This window comes from Trachypithecus francoisi, unplaced genomic scaffold (genome assembly GCF_009764315.1).
Source record: "Trachypithecus francoisi isolate TF-2019V2 unplaced genomic scaffold, Tfra_2.0 Lachesis_group11, whole genome shotgun sequence".
In the NCBI taxonomy this organism is placed as follows: Eukaryota; Metazoa; Chordata; class Mammalia; order Primates; family Cercopithecidae; genus Trachypithecus; species Trachypithecus francoisi.
In genome coordinates, this window is record NW_022681456.1 from 131,664,459 (window position 1) to 131,683,428 (window position 18,970).

The 18,970-nt window shown below is 45.3% G+C and overlaps 1 protein-coding gene across 6 annotated transcripts in view; it reads right to left on the reverse strand.

The window, feature by feature from the left end:
- The window catches only part of CCDC77 (coiled-coil domain containing 77), a 46,369-nt gene that overhangs the window by 18,456 nt on the left and 8,943 nt on the right, over positions 1-18,970 (reverse strand). For 3 of the 6 annotated variants that reach the window (XM_033223342.1, XM_033223339.1, XM_033223341.1), the window contains exons 2-4: positions 15,096-15,149; positions 11,866-12,097; positions 4,446-4,588 (exon numbers count right to left, since the gene is read on the reverse strand). In XM_033223342.1, coding sequence (XP_033079233.1) covers positions 4,446-4,588; positions 11,866-12,097; positions 15,096-15,133 — 413 coding nt within the window. In that variant the 5' untranslated portion in view covers positions 15,134-15,149. Of the gene's footprint in view, positions 1-4,445; positions 4,589-11,865; positions 12,098-15,095; positions 15,150-16,397; positions 16,476-18,970 lie in introns of those variants that run through there. The other 3 variants (XM_033223340.1, XM_033223344.1, XM_033223343.1) reach the window with 2 other exon arrangements.

Here is an 18,970-nt window from a genome sequence, read left to right on the forward strand (position 1 = left end):
GGGTAAGCTAAGTGAAAGCCTCTGAAACTGCCCCTCCCTACCCAGTCAAGATGATCAATAAAGATCTAAAGAATGCAGAGTGGAGGTCCTTACCAAAGCCTCGTTTCATTCCTCAGTTTGACCTCTACAAAACCAGGTGGATTCTGGGGATAACAGCAGACTACCACCAAGTAGGCCCCAAGTTCAGTCATGGTGCCAGGTGTAGGACCTCTGCTAGAGCAGAATTACTTAGCCTCAGGCACATGGTAAGTGGCGAGTAATTAGGCAAATGCATTCCTTCCTATCTCTCAAAAGACCAGAGGCAGTTCTGATGTGGACAACGTTTATAGTCTTCCCCAAGGCCATGTTAACGCTTTTACTCTCTGTCAATACAGTATAAAAGAATCTGGGCCATCGTGGTGGCTCATACCTGTAATCCCAGCACTTTGGGAGGCTGAGGCAGGTGGACCACAAGGTCAGGAGTTCGAGACCAGCCTGTCCAAGATGGTGAAACCCCATCACTACTAAAAAGTACAAAAATTAGCTGGGCATGGTAATGCACACCTGTAGTCCCAGCTACTCGGGAGGCTGAGGCAGGAGAATCACTTGAATCCAGGAGGTAGAGGTTGCGGTGAGCCAAGATCACGTCACTACACTCCAGCCTGGGTGACAGAGTAAGACTCCATCTCAAAAACAAACAAATGAAAACAAACAAAAAAGAATCTGGATCTGGCTACTCCACAGATTGCCAGGAGCTCACTACTGATGATATTGCATTAAATCAGACTGCATGAACAAGAAACAGCAAGTGCACTGGAACCTTTGGTAAGATATGTGTGTTCCAGAGGGTTGGAGATGAACCTTACGAAGTACATCAGTGAAGTTTTTAAGGCTGTGATCTAGGCATGCCAGGATATTCCCTCCGAAGTAAAGATCAAATTATTTCATCTGGTACCTGCTACACCGAGAAGGAAGCATAATGCCTGAAAGGAGTCTTCAGGTTCTGAAGACAACATAGTCTGTATTTTGGAATACTGCTCTGACCCACATACCAACTGACACAGAAGGCGAGCTTTCAGTGCGGCCCAGAGTTGAAAGGACGCTCTGCTGCTTGGGACATATGACTTGGCAGATCCTATGGTGTCTGTGGTGGCACAAGGTACCAACCAGAGTTTACGGCAAGCAACACTACAAGAATCGTGACAGACCCTCTGAGAATCTGCAGAAAGACCATGCTGTCTACAGCTGAGAATGACGTCACATTTGAAAACCAGCTTCTGCCATGCTACTAGATCCTGCTAAAAATGGAGCACCTGACCATGGGACACCAAAAAAACCATGTGGCGAGGCTGGGCACAGTGGCTCACACTTGAAATCCCAGCACTTTGGGAGGCTGAGGAGGACAGACTGCTTGAGCTCAGGAGTTCAAGACCAGCCTGGGCAACATGGAAAAACCCTGTCTCCACAAAAAATTAGTCAGGTGTGTTGGCTCATATCTGTAGTCCCAGCTACTTGGAAGGATGAGGCAGGTGAGATCACGTGAGCCCGGGAGGCGGAGGTTGCAGTGAGCGGAGATCATGCCACTACATTCCAGCCTGGGTGACTGAGCAAGACTCTGTCTCAAAATTAAAAAAAAAAAAAAAATAATAATAATAAAAAAGAAACCACATGGCTAAGTCTTTTCAACAAATGATGTTGAGAAAACTGGACATCCACATGCAAAAGAATGAAGTTGGAACCTTACCTAATGCTATATTCGAAAATTAACTCAAAATGGATCAAAGACCTAGACATAAGAGCTAAAATAATAAAAGTTTCAGAAGAAAACATAGGAGAAAAGCTTTCTGACAATGAATTTGGCAATGATTTCTTCGATGTGATACCAAAAGCAGAAGCAACAAAAGAAAAAAAATACATAAACTGAACTTCATAAAATTAAAAACTCCTTGCTCGGCATGGTGGCTCACTCCTTTGGGAGGCTGAGGCAGGAGGATCCCTCGAGGCCAGAAGTTTAAGACCAGCCTGAGGAATATAGTGAGACCCTCCTGTCTCTACAAAAAAATGAAAAAAAGAAAATAAATTAGCCAGGCATAGTGGTGCACGCCTATAGTCCCGGCTACTCCAGAGGCTAAGGCAGGAGGATCACCCTGGCCGACAGAGTGATACTCTGCCTCTTAAAAAAAAAAAAAAAAAAAAAAGGAGAAAATAAAAAGGCAATCTATGGAATAGGAGAAAATATTTGCATGTATCTGTATATCTAATAAAGGTTTAGTATCCAGAATATATAAAGAACTTCTATGGCCAGGCACGGTGGCTCACATCTGTAATCTCCACACTTTGGGAGGGTGAGGTGGGAGGATCACTTGAGCTCAGGAGTTTGAGACCAGCCTGGGCAACATAGCAAAACTCCGACTCTACTAAAAATACAAAAATTAGCCAGGCGTAGTGGCACATGCCTGTATTCCCAGCTACTTGGGAGGCTGACATGGGAGGAGAGCTTGAGCCCGGCAGACAGAGGTTGCAGTGAGCCGTGATCACGCCACTCACTGTAGCCCGGGTGACAGAGCGAGACCCTGTCTCAACAACAAGAAAAACAACCCAGTTATTAAAATGGGCAAAACATCCGAATCGACACTTCTCTAAAGAAGATATATAAACGGCACAGGAAAGACGTTTGAGATTTTAAGATGCAAATCAAAACCACAATGAGACTCCCTCACACCTGTAAGGGGTTTCTGTTTATTTGACAGTAAGACGGTTACTATGCCACTGCACTCCAGCTTGGGTGAGACCCTGTCTCAAAAAAGAAAAAAAAAAAAGGCTTAAAGGAAAAAAAAAAAGAAAATAACAGGTATTGGTAAGAATGTGGAGAAACTCAAACCCTTGTGCACTGCTGGTGGGAAGATAAAACAGTATAGCCACTATAGAAAATAGTATGGCAGTTACTCAAAAAAATAAAAACAGAACTACCATATGATCTACTTCTGGGTATATACATAAAAGAATTAAAAGTAAGGTCTCGGATGGGCACAGCAGCACACACCTGTAATCCTAGCACCTTGGGAGGCTGAGGCAGACAGATCACTTGAGCTTGGAAGTTGGAGACCAGCCCAGGCAAAATGGCAAAACCCTGTCTCTACAAAAATTACAAAAACAATTAGCCAGGCATGTTGGTACACACGTGTAGGCCCAGCTGCTCAGAGGCTGAGGGGGTGGATCGCTTCAGTTTGGAAGGCGGAGGTTACAGTGAGCTGAGATCCACTGGCGGATGAATGGACCAACCAGATGTGGTACGTACATACAACGGAATCTTGTTCAGTCTTAAAAAGCAAGAAAATTCTGACACACGCTACAACATGGATGAACCTTGAAGACACTATGCTAAGTGAAATAAGCCTGACATAACAAACATTGTATGATTCCACTTACGTGAGGTACCTAAAATAGTCAAATTCATAGAGTCGAAAAGTAGAATGGCGTGTTCCAGGAACTGGGGTAACGGGGAGGTGGGAGTTACTGTTGAATGGTATACAATTTCAGTGTAGGAATATGAAAATGCTCTAGAGTTCAACGCTGGTGACAGTGGTGCAACAATGTGAATATACTTAATGCCACTGAACCGTGCACTTCAGATGGCTGCAATGGTAAACTTTCAGTTATGAGTATTTTCCCCTCCCACTCCCAGCACACACACGGAAGTGCACTGTAAGGGAACATGTAGTGTACTGCTCAGATTCCCCCTCATGATCGCGACATTGATCTCCCAGGAGCTCAGCTCTTCTCTAAAAATTACACTTGGCTGAAGGGGGCTTCCTCTCCCAAGTTTACACACCCTCCCTGGGGATAGCCTGCATTCTATGACTGGTCAATGGGGGGACACAAAAGTCTGAGTCCTTTGCCGCCGAAAGACCACCCTATCCTTAGTGCTCCCTATGGGGTTGGCGAAGGCTTCTGTTACCATTGCATCCATTCGTATTCTACCTCTGCCCAAATCTGCTCATAGCTATTATTCCAGAGAGCTTCTCCAGTAACTGCCCTGAAGGCAAATCTCCATCTCAGAGTCCATTTCCTAGGGAATACAACCTAAGAGAATTAATGTAGAGAAATGCATCTTTCTAAAAGTAATTTAAAGGGCTGGGCATGGTGGTTCACGCTTGTAATCCCAATACTTTGGGAGGCTGAGGTGGGCCAGGAGTTCGAGACCAGCCTGGCTGACAGGGCAAAACCCCATCTCTACAAAAATACAAAAATTAGCCAGGTGTTGTAGCGCACACCTGTGGTTCCAGCTACTCGAGAGGCTGAGGCATGAGAATCGCTTGACCCAGGAGGCGGAGGCTGCAGTGAGCTGAGATAGCACCTCCAGCCTGGGCAATGGAGACTGCCTCAAAATAAATAAATAAATAAATAAATAAAATAAAAGTAATTTAAAGTTATAACTCCAACATTTCCCTTCTCCTGTTTGGTACCTGATTCTCAGTCTGTCATTTTCTGAGTAGAGGCGTAAAACATGTTCCCGTTCTTGGAAGAGGCAGACCTGCATGTCACTTAGAGCTTTCTGCAGTTCAGCAATCTCTTCCTCCCTCTGCTGCAAATCACATTCAAGTTTATGCTGCAAAAAAACCACAATAAGATAGCTGAAAGACACTGGGCTTCAACGAAGTATCTCTCACTGGATAGGGAGGAGTCTACTCATGTAGAAATATTCCAGAATAAATAATTTCGCCAATACAGAATTCAAATGACAGCAATAGGCATGTATAGACTGGAGTTTGTTGATTTATTGAGACCAAGTCTTGCTGTTGCCCAGGCAGGAGTGCAGTGGCACAGTCTCAGCTCACTGCAACCTCCACCTTCTAGGTGACTCTTGTGCCTCAGCCTCCCGAGTAGCTGAGATTACAGGTGCACGCCACCATGCCCAGCTAATTTTTGTATTTTTAGTAGAGACGGGGTTTCGCCACGTTGGGCAGGCTGGTCTCAAACTCCTGACCTCAAGTGATCCACCCGCCTCGGCCTCCCAAAGTACTGGGATTAAAGGCACGAGCCACCATGCCCGGCCTTGACTGGAGTTTAAAAGCTACAGGATGAGGCCGGGCGCAGTGGCTCACGCCTGTAATCCCAGCACTTTGGGGGGCTGAGTCGGGCAGATCACGAGGTCAGGAGATCGAAACCATCCTGGCTAACATGGTGAAACCCCGTCTCTACTAAAAATACAAAAATTTAGCCGGGTGTGGTGGCGGCGCCTGTAGTCCCAGCTACTCGGGAGGCTGAGGCAGGAGAATGGCGTGAACCCGGGAGGCGGAGCTTATAGTGAGCTGAGATCGTGCTACTGCACTCCAGCCTGGGCGACAGAGCAAGGCTCTGTCTCAAAAAAAAAAAAAAAAAAAGCTACAGGATGAGTGTGAAGTTTGCATTTAACATCAAAGCTCTCACATCTTCCTTTTACGGACTATAGAATCCAGAATGCCATACGACTCACCTATTCTATCCACAGCTTTTTTTTCTTTTTTTTGAGACGGAGTCTTGCTCTGTCGCCCAGGCTGGAATGCAGTGGCATGATCTCGGCTCACTGCAACCTCCCCCTCACAGGTTCAAGTGATTCTTCTGCCTCAGCCTCCCGAGTAGCTGGGATTACAGGTGCACACCACCACGCCCAGCTATTTTTTGTATTTTTAGTAGAGATGGGGTTTCACCACATTGGCCAGGCTGGCTTGAACTCCTGAGCTCAGGCAATCCACCCACCTCGGCCTCCCAAAGCGCTGGGATTACAGGCGTGAACCACCGCACCCGGCCTATCCACATTTTTTTGGTAATGTTTCCTATATCATAAGCATTATTATGACATGCAGAAAAGCAAAGATGAAAAGATCTGATTCCTGTCTACAGAGCTAAGGAATTTCATGGGGAGAGAGGCAAATGATTCAAATAAAATAATGACTTCATGAAAGCATGCATGGTGAAATGGTGTGGGGGAAGGCGTGGCAGGAATAAAAATTCTGAAATCTGTTGGGGAAATCAAAGCACTGCCACCAAAGAGCTGACACTTGACAGATGAACAGAAGACTGGTAGAGAGAGAAGCAGATGGTTGGTACTCCAAGAAGAGAGAACAGTGAATTAGAACCACGGGAGAGCCTGATGTTGTCAGAAAGGAAGGAAATCTCATCACATGCTACAACACAGACGAAACTTGAGGACATTGTGCTAAGTGAAGTCAGTCACTAAAAGAAAAACTACAGTATGATTCCACTCTGTTCTAGATAAATCCTGCTCTTTTTTTTTTTGAGACGGAGCCTTGTTCTGTCACCCAGACTGGAATGCAGTGGTGCGATATCAGCTCACTGCAACCTCCACCTCCTGGGCAATTCTCCTGCCTCAGCCTTCCAAGTAGCTGGGACTACAGGTATGTGCCACCACGCCTAGCTAATTTTTGTATTTTTAATAGAGACAGGTTTTGCCATGTTGGTCAGGCTGGTCTTGAACTCCTGACCTCAGGTGATCCGCCTGCCTCGGCCTCCCAAAGTGCTGGGATTACAGGCATGAGCTATCATGCCTGGCAAATCCTGCTCTATTTCTAATTCATAGAAATAGCAAGTAAAATAATGGTTACAGGGAGTGTGGGGTGAAATGATCTATTTAATGGGATGGAGTTTTGGTTTTGTAAAATGAAAACATTCTAGAGATCAGTCACACAACAATGTGAATATACTTAACACACCAGGCATGGCAGATCACTCGAGGCCAGGAGTTGAAGACCAGCCTGACCAACATGGCGAAACCCCATCTCTACTAAAAAAGCAAAAATTAGCTGGGCGTGGTGGCACCCTATAATCCTAGCTTCTTGGGAGGCTGAGGCATAAGAATCGCTTAAACCCAGGAGGTGGAGGTTGCAGTGAGCTGAGATCACGCCACTGCACTCTAGCTTGGGTGAAAGAGCAAGACTGTCTCCAAAAAAAAAAATTATATATATATACACACATACTCACACACACAAACACTTAAACACTACTGAACACTTAAAATTGGGTAAGGTCATTAAAAATAATTTCACAAAGGCTGGGCGCAGTGACTCACGCCTGTAATCCCAACACTTTGGGAGGTTAAGGTAGGAGGATGCTTGAGCCCAGGAGTTGAAGACCATCCTAGACAACAGAGTGAGATTCTGTATTTACAAAAAATAAAAAATGGGGCGGGGTGCAGGGGCTCAAACCTGTAACCCCAGCGCCTTGGGAGGCCAAGCCAGGCAGGTCATCTGAGGTCAGGAGTTCAAGACCAGCCTGGTCAACATGGTGAAACCCAGTCTCTACTAAAAGTACAAAAATTGGCCGGGCGCGGTGGCTCAAGCCTGTAATCCCAGCACTTGGGAGGCCGAGACGGGCGGATCACGAGGTCAGGAGATCGAGACCATCCTGGCTAACACGGTGAAAACCCCGTCTCTACTAAAAAATACAAAAAACTAGCTGGGCGAGGTGGCGGGCGCCTGTAGTCCCAGCTGCTCGGGAGGCTGAGGCAGGAGAATGGCGTGAACCCAGGAGGCGGAGCTGCAGTGAGCTGAGATCCGGCCACTGCACTCCAGCCTGGGTGACAGAGCGAGACTCCGTCTCAAAAAAAAAAAAAAAAAAAAAAAAAAAAAAGGACAAAAATTAGCGGGTGTGGTGGTGGGCACCTATAATCCCAGCTACTCAGGGGGATGAGGCCGGAGAAGTGCTTGAACCTGTGAGGCAGAGGTTGCAGCGAGCCGATATCGCACCACTGCACTCCAGCCTGGGTGACAAGGGCAAGACTTCATCTCAAAAATAAAAAATAAAAAATTAGCTGTGCATGGTGACACACGTCTGTAGTCCCAGCTACTTGGGAGGCTGAGGCAGGAGGATTGCTTGAGTCCAGGACTTTGAGGCTGCAGTGAGCTATGATCACACCACTGCACTCCAGCCTGGGCAACAGGGCAAGACCCTGACTCAAAAAACAAAAAACAAAAAATCTAGAAGTCTATAGATACATACACAATGTGACAAAAATGACAAATAAATATTAACAACTGATTCGGAGAAAGGGACAGCATACGGGTCCACAGTGGAACTCAAAAGGCTGGAAACACTTTTTTTTGTAGAATCTACAAAAAAAATGAGGCCGGGCATGGTGACTCACACCAAGTCCCAGTAAATGTACTTAGAGATGCTGCATCACCGTCATCTGGCAACCAGCCGCCATCCTGAGGCTATTCAGTAGCTCAAATGGAATGAATTACCCTGTAATTCATTGTATATACACATAATGGGAGAAAAATGACAAGCAAACCTCCAAAAACCAAAAGCCTAATAGATTTGGACAAGCACAAATATTTCAGTACCGTTAGAGTGAAAAATGCGAGGCCAACTGGGAATGTAAGAGACCAGAGGCAGGTACTGGCAAGGAGGATACTGTCATAGTTTAGATGCAACTCAAGCGTCCGCATGAGCATCGTGGCAAGAGTGATGTGGGTGTGGGAATGGATTCAGTAATATTTAGGAAGCAGAATCAATAGGACTTGCCAAAAGATTCAGTGTAGGGGGCTTGAAAGAACTGTAGGCAATGATGCCATTTACCAAGACAAAGAATACAGAAAAAGTTAAGGAATGAGGAATGGAGGGAGGCAAAATGGTGGTGATACATGTGCGGGTGGGGAAGAGGGGGTAGAGAAAGGAATTCAGGAGAAAAGTGAGTCAGGGTTAGTTATTTAACAGTCCTCATCACATATGTAGTAGTGTAATACAAGGATAAAACAAGGTCATTTATAGTAGAATCTGGAAGAACTCTGATGTTTAAGAGTAAGGAAAGAGAGTTGTTAATGGACACTGAGATGAGCTGATCAGAGAGGTTAGATAGAAATTGTGAAAGAAAAATGACACAGAAATTAAGGAGGCCAGGCTCACGCCTGTAATCCCAGCACTTCAGGAGGCCAAGGCAGGCGGATCACAAGGTCAGGAGTTTGAGACGAGTTTGGCCAACATGGTGAAACCCTGTCTCTACTAAAAACACAAAAATTAGCTGGGTATGGTGGCGGGTGCCTGTAATCCCAGCTACCCGGGAGGTTGAGGCAGGAGAATCGCTTGAACCCGGGAGGCGGGGGTTGCAGTGGGCCAAGATCGCGCCACTGCACTCCAGCCTGGGTGACAGAGTGAGACTGTCTCAAAAAGAAAAAAAAAAAGGAAATCAAGAAAGGAAGAAAATTACAGAAAAAGAGAGGTCAAAAGTGACCAACACTGCAAAAGGTAAAAAAGAGAAAAGTTTGGCAAAGAGGTACTTGGAGAACACAGAAGGCACGGTTTTAGTGGTGTGGCAAGGACAGAGATGAAACTGCAGTCAAGAAATTCCCCAGCTGGCAGTGGTGGCTCATTCCTGTAATCCCAGCACTTTGGAAGTCCGAGGCGGGCAGATTGCCTGAGCTCGGGAGTTTGAGACCAGCCTGGGCAACACAGTGAAACCCTACCTCTACTAAAAAACAAAAAATTAGTTGGGTGTGGCGGTGTGCACCTGTAGTCCCAGCTACTTGGGAGGCTGAGGCAGGAGAATTGCTTGAACCCAGGAGGCAGAGGTTGCAGTGAGCCAAGGTTGCATCACTGCACTCCAGCCTGGGTGACAGAACAAGACTCTATCTCCAAAAAAAAAAAAAATTTCCCATTCAGTGAATGGGAAAGTCAAAAGATTCTGGAAGTGTGACTGGGAAAAGAAAGAGTCATTTATATAAAAAAGTAGCTAGAGAGAGAAGCACAATGAAAGAAGAGTTTTTCATTTTTCTTTTAAGTTCGGAAAGACTGGAATATGTTTACATACTGAGAAGAAAAAGCTAATATCAAGCAAGAAGTTAAAAATACAACAGAAAGCGGAGAAAAAAATGATGGAGTAAGGTTTCTCAGGAGGAAAAAGGGATGAGGCCCACAGTAGGCATTGGATCAATCCAGCTCAAATAGGCAAAGATGCCTTGTTCCTGAAGCAGTAAGAATGATCATCAGAAAGGTGACTGAAGGCCAGGTGCCGTGGCTCACACCTGTAATCCCAGCACCTTGGTAGGCTGAGGTGGGAGGATTGCTTGAGCCCAGGAGTTCAACACCGGCCTGGGCAACACAGTGAGACCATGTCTCTACAACAAATTTTTAAAAAATTAGCTGGGCATGGTGGTGTGTGCCTGTAGCCCCAGCTGCTCAGGAGGCTGAGTGTGGGAGGATCAGTAGAGCCCAGGAGTTCAAGGCTGCAGTGAGCCACGATTATACCACTGCACTCCAGCCTGGGTGACAAAGTAAGACCCTATCTCAAAAAACAAAAAAACAGGCTGGGAGCATTGGCTCATGCCTGTAATTCTAGCACTTGGGAGGCCGAGGCAGGTGGATCACAAGGTCAGGAGATTGAGACCATCTTGGCTAACATGGTGAAACCCTGTCTCTGCTAAAAATACAAAAAATTAGCCGGGCGTGGTGGCGGCATCTGTAGTCCCAGCTACTCGAGAGGCCGAGGCAGCAGAATGGTGTGAACCCAGGAGGTGGAGCTTGCAGTGAGCCGAGATCGCACCACTGCACTCCAGCCTGGGCGACAGAGCAAGACTCCGTCTCAAAAAAATATAAAAAAAAAAACAAAGAAAAGAAAAGCAACCAAAGGAAAGAAGAAGGAGACAGATATGGATGGAGTAACTGTGTGAAGATGAGCAGGAAAGATGTTGAGAGAGGGCTAAGAAGGGGTTGCAGGCTAGAGGTGAGGGTACGGCACAGATGTGGAAGGAGAGGAAACCCAGTATGGATAGGTAAGAAAACTGTTGTATAGTGGTTGAGGGTACAGCTGAATTTGTTTACCGTCGATTCATTATGTACTGATTTATGACCTTTCTACAACCGTGTTCTCAATCAGGAGTGACTTTGCACATATACACACCCATTCCAGAAACATCTGGCCATGTCTGGAGACATTCTTGATTGTCGCAGCTGGGGGTGTTGTGTTACTGGCATCTAGTGGGTAGAGGCCAGGGATGCTGCTAAACATCCTATCACGCACAGGACAACCCCTCACAACAAAGAATCATCCAGGCCAAAATGTCAGTAATGCTGAGGTCAAGAAATCCTGCTATAGGAGAACAGGTGGCAGAGAACTGGATGATGCCACAGCTTAGTTTTTGCTATGCAGGTGGAGCAAAAGAATAATTGAGCAAAGGGTCATTTGCAGGCAGCGCAGTTACTACGCAGTAAAGCATCATGGGGTTTAGGTTTGAAGGACATGATGTCAGAGCTATATGCAGCACTTAGAAAACCGAAAATTCAGGAAGCTACAGAGGTAACAAAGAAGTTAAGGACTACTCAGATATAAGGAAAGGAAAGAACTAGGTGTAAGAGATATGGAGATGTCAGAATCTAAGATTTGAGAGGAAGAGCAGTTTTTGGGAGTTATGATCCAAGGAGGGCCTAAAGGGCCCAGTAGCTGGGCTGGGGAATAAAAAAGGAATATTTGTTGTTGTTGTTTTTTTTTTTTGAGACGGAGTCTCGCTCTGTCGCCCAGGCTGGAGTGCAGTGGCGCGATCTCGGCTCACTGCAAGCTCCGCCTCCCGTGTTCATGCCATTCTCCTGCCTCAGCCTCCCGAGTAGCTGGGACTACAGGCACCCACCACCATGCCCGGCTAATTTTTTTTGTATTTTTAGTAGAGACGGGGTTTCACCGTGTTCGCCAGGATGGTCTCGATCTCCTGACCTCATGATCCGCCTGCCTCAGCCTCCCAAAGTGCTGGAATTACAGGCGTGAGCCACCGCACCCGGCCTAAAAGGAATATTTTTATAAAACATCTGCTTATGATACAAGCTGGCACTTGCAGAGCATCTCTAATTAATGAAGACTTCATCAGAGTTCCAAAAAAGCGTGCATCGTCTCTTCACCTGTCCTTCACAAGCTTCTTTGTAGAGTTCCAGTTTCTTCAACAAGTCCTCATTTTCTGCCTCGCACTCAGCCATCTTCTTCTGATAATATTCCAGGAGCTCCTTAGAAGGACCGAGTTTGGCCAGACGATCTTCGAGGGAAGGCAAGGGGGTTGACTCCAGTGAGTCTGCCATTCCCCTCCTCTTGGTGGGACCACTGGTGGCAACGGCACGTTTGGAGACGACTGCTTGCCTGTGTGAAATTGGAAATGATATATTCACTACACTCTGCGGAGTTTAGGAGTTATGACCTTCTAAATCAAAGCAGCTTTTGTGTTCCTAAAGTGCTTACGATGAAGGTGCTCACGGATTTGGAAGTTTGGCCGGTGCAGTGGCTCACGCCTGTCATCCCAGCACTTCGGGAGGCCACGGCAGGCAGATTGCCTGAGCTCAGGAGTTCGAGACCAGCCTGGGCAACACGGTGAAACCTCTACTAAAATACAAAAAAAAAAATTAGCCGGGCGTGGCGGTGTGCACCTGTAGTTCCAGCTACTCGGGAGGCCAAGGCAGGAGAATCGCTTGAACCCAGGAGGCAGAGCCGAGATCGTGCCACTGCATTCCAGCCTGGTGACAGAGCGAGACTCTGTCTCAAAAAAAAAAAAAAAAATTGAAAGTTTGATATGATAGGATAGTAAATAATTTTATTAATTATCTTCCAAGTACTAATGGTTTAAAGCTGGATTCAAAATACATGTTAGAGCCAAGAATGGTGGCACAGCTGAGTGGCTGAGCAGTCCCAGCTACTCAGGGGGCTGAGGTGGGAGGACTGTTTGAGCCTAGGAGTTCCAGTCCAGCCTAGGCAACATAGCAAGACCTTGTCTCTAAAGAAGTAAAAATAAAATCCATTAGAGACTAAAAAGATAATTAAAAAAAAAAAAAGAACTAAGGGAGACCACGTAGTAACAATTAGAAAGTGTAGTACTACTATAAGACATATTGCAGGCTGAGTGCAGTGGCTCACGCCTGTAATCCCCACCACTTTGGGAGGCCAAGGCAGGTGGATTACTTGAGGTCAGGAGTTCAAGACCAGCCTGGCCAATAGAGTGAAACCTAGTCTACCAAAAATGCAAAAATCAGCCGGGCATAGTGGCGCATGTCTGTAATCCCAGCTACTCGGGAGGCTGAGGCAGGAGAATTGCTTGAACCCAAGAGGCAGGCTCAAGTGCCAAGATCACACCACTGCACTCCAGTTTGGGTGTGAGATTCCATCTCCAAAAACAAATCAAGCAAAAAACAACAAAAAAAGGCATATTACATGGTGGCTCACACCTGTAATCCTAGTACTTTGGGAGGCCAAGGCAGGTGGATCGCCTGAGGTCAGGAGTTCGAGACCAGCCTGACCAACATGGTGAAGCCCTGTCTCTACTAAAAATACAAAAATTAGCCAGGTGTGGTGGCATGTGCCTGTAATCTCAGCTACTTGGGAGGCTGAGGGAGGAGAATTGCTTGAAACCTGGAGGCAGAGGTTGCAATGAGTAGAGATTGCACTATTGCACTCCAGCTTGGGCAACAATAGTGAAACTATGTCTCGAAAAAAAAAAGAAGACATATTGCAATTGGAACAAATACATCAGATGCTAATCTCTAGCATATGAGACATTTGAATCACACAGATTAAAACTAAATGTTATAACTGGCAAAAAGACTCTGATTAAAGGCTGGACATGGCTGGGTGTGGTGGTTCACGTCTATAATCCCACCACTTTGGGAGGCTGAGGTGGGTGGATCACCTGAGGTCAGGAGTTCAAAACCAGCCTGGCCAGCATGGTGAAACCCCATCTCTACTAAAAATACAAAATTAACCAGGCATGGTGGCGCATGCCTGTAATCTTAGGTGCTCAGGAGGCTGAGGCAGGAAAATTGCATGAACCTGGGAGATGGAGGTTGCAGTGAGCCAGGATCGCACCATTGCACTCCAGCCTGGAAAACAATAGCGAAACTCCATCTCAAAAAAAAAAAAAAAAAAAGGGTGGACAAGAAATTTTTGTTTCTTTGTTTCTAGCAAACAAGACTTGAGCTAAAATAATGAAAGTCGGAAAACAGTACTGGCCAGGCGCAGTGGCTCACACCTGTAATCCCAGCACTTTGAGAGGCTAAGGCGGGCGGATCACCTGAGAACGGAGGTTTGAGAACAGCCTGACCAACATGGAGAAACCGTGTCTCTACTAAAAATGCAAAAAACTAGCCGGGTGCATGCCTGTAATCCCAGCTACTCGGCTGTAGCAGGAGAATCACTTGAACCTGGGAGGGAGGTTGCGGTGAGCCGAGATCATGCCATTGCACTCCAGCCTGGGCAACAAGGGCAAAACTCTGTCTCAAAAAAAAAAAAAAACAAAACAAAAATAGCACAGAAGAAGAGAAACCCTCCTGTGAAAATAAATCAAATTTGGTTGTCTGCAATTTATAACGTAACAAAACAGACAGCAGAGTGGAGAAACTATACCAGAAGCTCTGAGTTAGAGTTAATATATGTGCTCACTTCTAATACATAAGCATGCAGAGATATTAAAATCTGTCAACTAGCGTGAAGAAAAACTTAAACATTTTCCCAATCATTAAAAACTTGTGAGAGAAATACTGTTTTACTTAACATTTCTTTCTTTTTTTTTTGAGATGGAGTCTTGCTCTGTTGCCCAGGCTGGAGTGCAATGGCGCGATCTCAGCTCACTGCAACCTCCACCTCCTGGGTTCAAGCAATTTTCCTGCCTCAGCCTCCCAAGTAGCTGAGTTTACAGGTGCCTGCCACCATGCCCAGTTAATTTTTTTTTTTTTTAAGTAGAGACGGGGTTTCACCATGTTGGCCAGGCTGTTCTCAAACGCCTGACCTTGTGACTTGCCCACCTCGGCCTCCCAAAGTGCTAGGATTACAGGCGTGAGCCGCCATGCCCGGCCAACATTTCATATTTTCTAAAGGGTTGTTTCAGGCTGGGCGCAGTGGCTTATGCCTGTAATCTCAGCACTTTGGGAGGCTGAGGCAGGAGGATTGCTTGAGTGCAAGAGGTCAAGGCTACAATGAGCTATGATTGCGCCACTACACTCCATCATGGGCAACAGAGTGAAACTCTGTCTCAAAAAAAAAAAAAACCATCAGGAAATATGTTTCTAATACCTTCCCAGTTCCTAGGCTAACTTAGTCTAAGGCTATATAAGTCTTGATTTCTTAACAACTTGAAAATAAGCAAATGTCTTACTTTCTGCAGACAGGGGTGTGTTTTGGGGTAAAGTTCATGCTGTCTTTTTCACACCTATCAAATACACAAAAATTCATAATTAGGGGCCAAGAACAGAAAAATAAAAACAGTACAGAATGCATAGACTGGTTCCCTCTTCAATATCATCCTATTTGCCTCTTGGAAAGAATCTGATGTTTTAAAATGTAGTTTGTTTGTTTGTTTGTTTGTTTGTTTGTTTTGAGACAGAGTCTCACTCTGTTGCCCAGGCTGGAGTGCAGTGGCTTGATTTTGGCTCACTGCAACCTCTGCCTTCCGGGTTCAAGCGATTCTCCTGCCTCTGCCTTCCAAGTAGCTGGGACTACTACAGGCGCCCGTCACCACGTCCAGCTAATTTTTGTATTTCTAGTAGAGATGGGGGTTTCACCATATTGGCCAGGCTGGTCCCGATCTCCTGACCTCATGATCTGCCCACCTCAGACTCCCAAAGTGCTGGGATTACAGGCATGAGCCACCACCCCCGGCCTAAAATGTAGTATTCTTTGAAGTATCTCCAAATCCTGAAATGCCTTTTGCATTTTCAAAAGGTACTCATAATTATTTTCAAATAAAAATCAGAATGGCATTGAATATTTAAATGGATAAGCACACAAAGAAAGAAAGGTCTCCTTGTTAACTGCAAAAACACAAAAACAAATCTACAATCTTTTCTTTGAAGTTATAGGATAGGAGAAGGAGATGCAGAAAAATCTCTACTATGCAAGAAACAGCACATAGAGCCAGGTGCAGTGGCCCGCACCTATAGTCCCTGCTACTCAGGGGGCTGAGGAGAGGGGATCACTTGAGCCCAGGAGTTCAAGGCCAGCCTCACCAACAAATGGACTTCCCCTGCCCCCACTCCTCTCTCCAAAAACAGAAGTAATACATGGAAATGAAGGTAGAGCACCCACTATATCAAATTTAAAATGAATACAAAACCACTGATGCAACCTTCATTTCATGTGCTTTCTCTATTATCGTGAGTAAAAGAAAAAAAATTACTTACAAACTTTAAAAGGCTCTTCATAATCTCCATCTCAACTGATAAAGCAAGATCTTGAGCTCCTGTACTTTAAGCAACCTTATCATAGAAATTTTCAGGAAGATAAACCTCATGGCTGGAAAGGGAATGCCATTCCATGTTATATGATTGACAGAGAAGGAAGGAGAGAGGGAGAGAGGCTGATTTTTTATTGCTTTGGTGAAAGCTTTCTTATCAAGCATGCTCTGCCAATCCATTCTGATTCTCAGCAAGTCAGATGATGTTCTGTTATGTCCTTCTACCTGGTATAATCTGCTTAAAATCTTCAGTTCTGCGGCCGGGAACAGTGGCTCACGTCTGTAATCCCAGCACTTTGGGAGGCCGAGGTGGGCGGATCACAAGGTCAGGAGATGGAGACCATCCTGGCTAACACGGTGAAACCCCGTCTCTACTAAAAATACAAAAAATTAGCTAGGCATGGTGGCGGCGCCTGTAGTCCCAGCTACTCGGGAGGCTGAGGCAGGAGAATGGCGTGAACCCGGGAGGCGGAGCTTGCAGTGAGCCAATATCGCGCCACTGCACTCCAGGCTGGGCGACAGAGTCAGACTCCATCTCAAAAAAAAAAAAAAAAAAAAAAAAAATTCTTCAGTCCCTTGGGAAAGAATTTTGTGTAAAAGTATCAAAAGAGACAATCACCACTGTTACTTCCATATACCATTTTCCTGCTCAGAACCCCACAGTGCCTCTCTCCCGGACTCCTTCAAAGCTGTCTTTGTCTGGCTTCCAGGACACCTCTTCCCGGTTGTCCCCTTTCCTTACTGGTCACCACTCACTGCCTTGATGATCTCCTCAAGTCTCACAGTTTTAAATAGCATGTACACATTAGTAGTTTTCAAATTGACGCCTCTGTCCTTACTCTGCCCTCCGCTCTAGACCTACACATCTAACTGACTACTCCGTCTCTCCACATGGATGTCTAGCAGGTCTCCCAAGCTTGCCAAGTGTAAAACTGAGCTCCTGATACATACTTCCCACCACAAAAACCCGCTCTTCTCTCAGAATTCTACATTCCAGTAAATACTAATTCTACGCTGCCAGTTGTTTATCACAAACAAACTTGGTTGGAGAAATTTTACTCATCTCTTTGTCTTACATGCCACACATAACCCATTAGCAAATCCTACTGGCTAGTCTATCAAGATACCTAGAATCTGACAACTACTTACCACCTCTACCCTCATTGCCCTGGTCCAGCACGCTGTTTTTGCTTTTGTTTTTTTAGTTTTTTTAGATACTGGGTCTTGCTTGTCTCAAACTCCTGGCTTCAATCAACCCTCTCCCCTCAGCCACACAAGTAGTAGGATTACAGGCATGAGTCACTGCACTTGGCTTCCAACCCACTGTTATCTCTTGTCCAGATGACTACAACAGTCTCTTAACTGGTCTCCCTGTTCCACCCTTTTATTTATTTATTTTTTTGTGTGGAGACGAAGTCTTGCTCTGTCACCCAGGCTGGAGTGCAATGGCGCGATCTTGGCTCACCACAACCTCCGCCTCCCGGGTTCAAGTGATTCTCCTGCCTCAGCCTCCCCAGTGGCTAGGATTACAGGCACCTGCCACTGTGGCTGTCAGTCTGGGGGTTCAAGGCTGCAGTGAGCAGTGATCGTGCCACTGCACTCTAGCCTAGATGATAGAGCAAGACCCTGTCTCAAAAAAAAAAAAAAATTAAAATAGGCTGGGCATAGTGGCTCATACCTGTTTAATGCCAGCACTTTGGGAGGCCAAGGTGAATGGATTGCTGGAGGTCAAGAGTTTGAGAGCAGTCTGGGCAACATGGTGAAACCCTGTCTCTACAAAAATTACAGAATTAGCTGGGAGTGGTGGCACGTGTCTGTAGTCCCAGCTATTCAGGAGGCTGAGGCTAGAGGATTGCTTGAGTTTGGGAGGCAGAGGCTGCACTGAGCTGAGATTGCCCCACTGCTCTCCAGCCTGAGCGACAGAGTGAGACCTTATCTGGAAAAAATAATAATAATAAAAATAAATAATTGCTTTGTAGTTGAGAGTGTAAGCTCTGATATCAGACTTGGGTTTGAGTCAAAGCCCTGCCTCTTATTAGCTGTGTACCTCAGGTAAGTTATCCTCTCTAAATTTCAGTTACTTCTATGTCATAGGTTGGTATATGGATTAAATGACATAATGAATATAGGGCCGAGTGACAGTGTTTGACATATAAGCACTCAATAAATGTGGACTGTTATTATTATTGACAACTCCCAAAGGTTCTGTCTTCAGCTTTCTTTATCATTTCCTCTAACCATTTCTTTGGGAACATCATTATTCCTCCAGTTTTTATTATTAACTCTACCATCTAAAACACTACGTGGCACATAGTAAGTAACAATTACATGTTGAATAAATAAACATCTCTTTCAACCTCCTAATTTGAATTAACAAAAATGTACTGGACATTTTCACCTATAGTCCCACTGGCGCTTGAAATGTTTAACTTAAAAAAGAAATCACTCAAGTTAGGTATTTTTTTTTTTAGCATCTCAAAACTAACATTTCCTAAACCTAACACATCATCTTTTTATCCAAACATGACCCTTCTGACTTTCCTATTTTAGGTACTAATTCGACGTTTCCAAGCAACTAGGAGTTGGCAACTTAAATTCATCATTTGATCACTCATTCTCCTGAATCTCCTGTCTAACCATATGAATATCTTGTATATTTTATCTCCACAATGACCATGTCAATTCAGAGTCTCAATACTTCTTACCCATACCACTACAACAGCTTAACGGTTCTACTAACTCCTTGCCTCTCCCGAACCATTTTCTTTAATAAAATTCATCAGTAGAACCTCATAGCC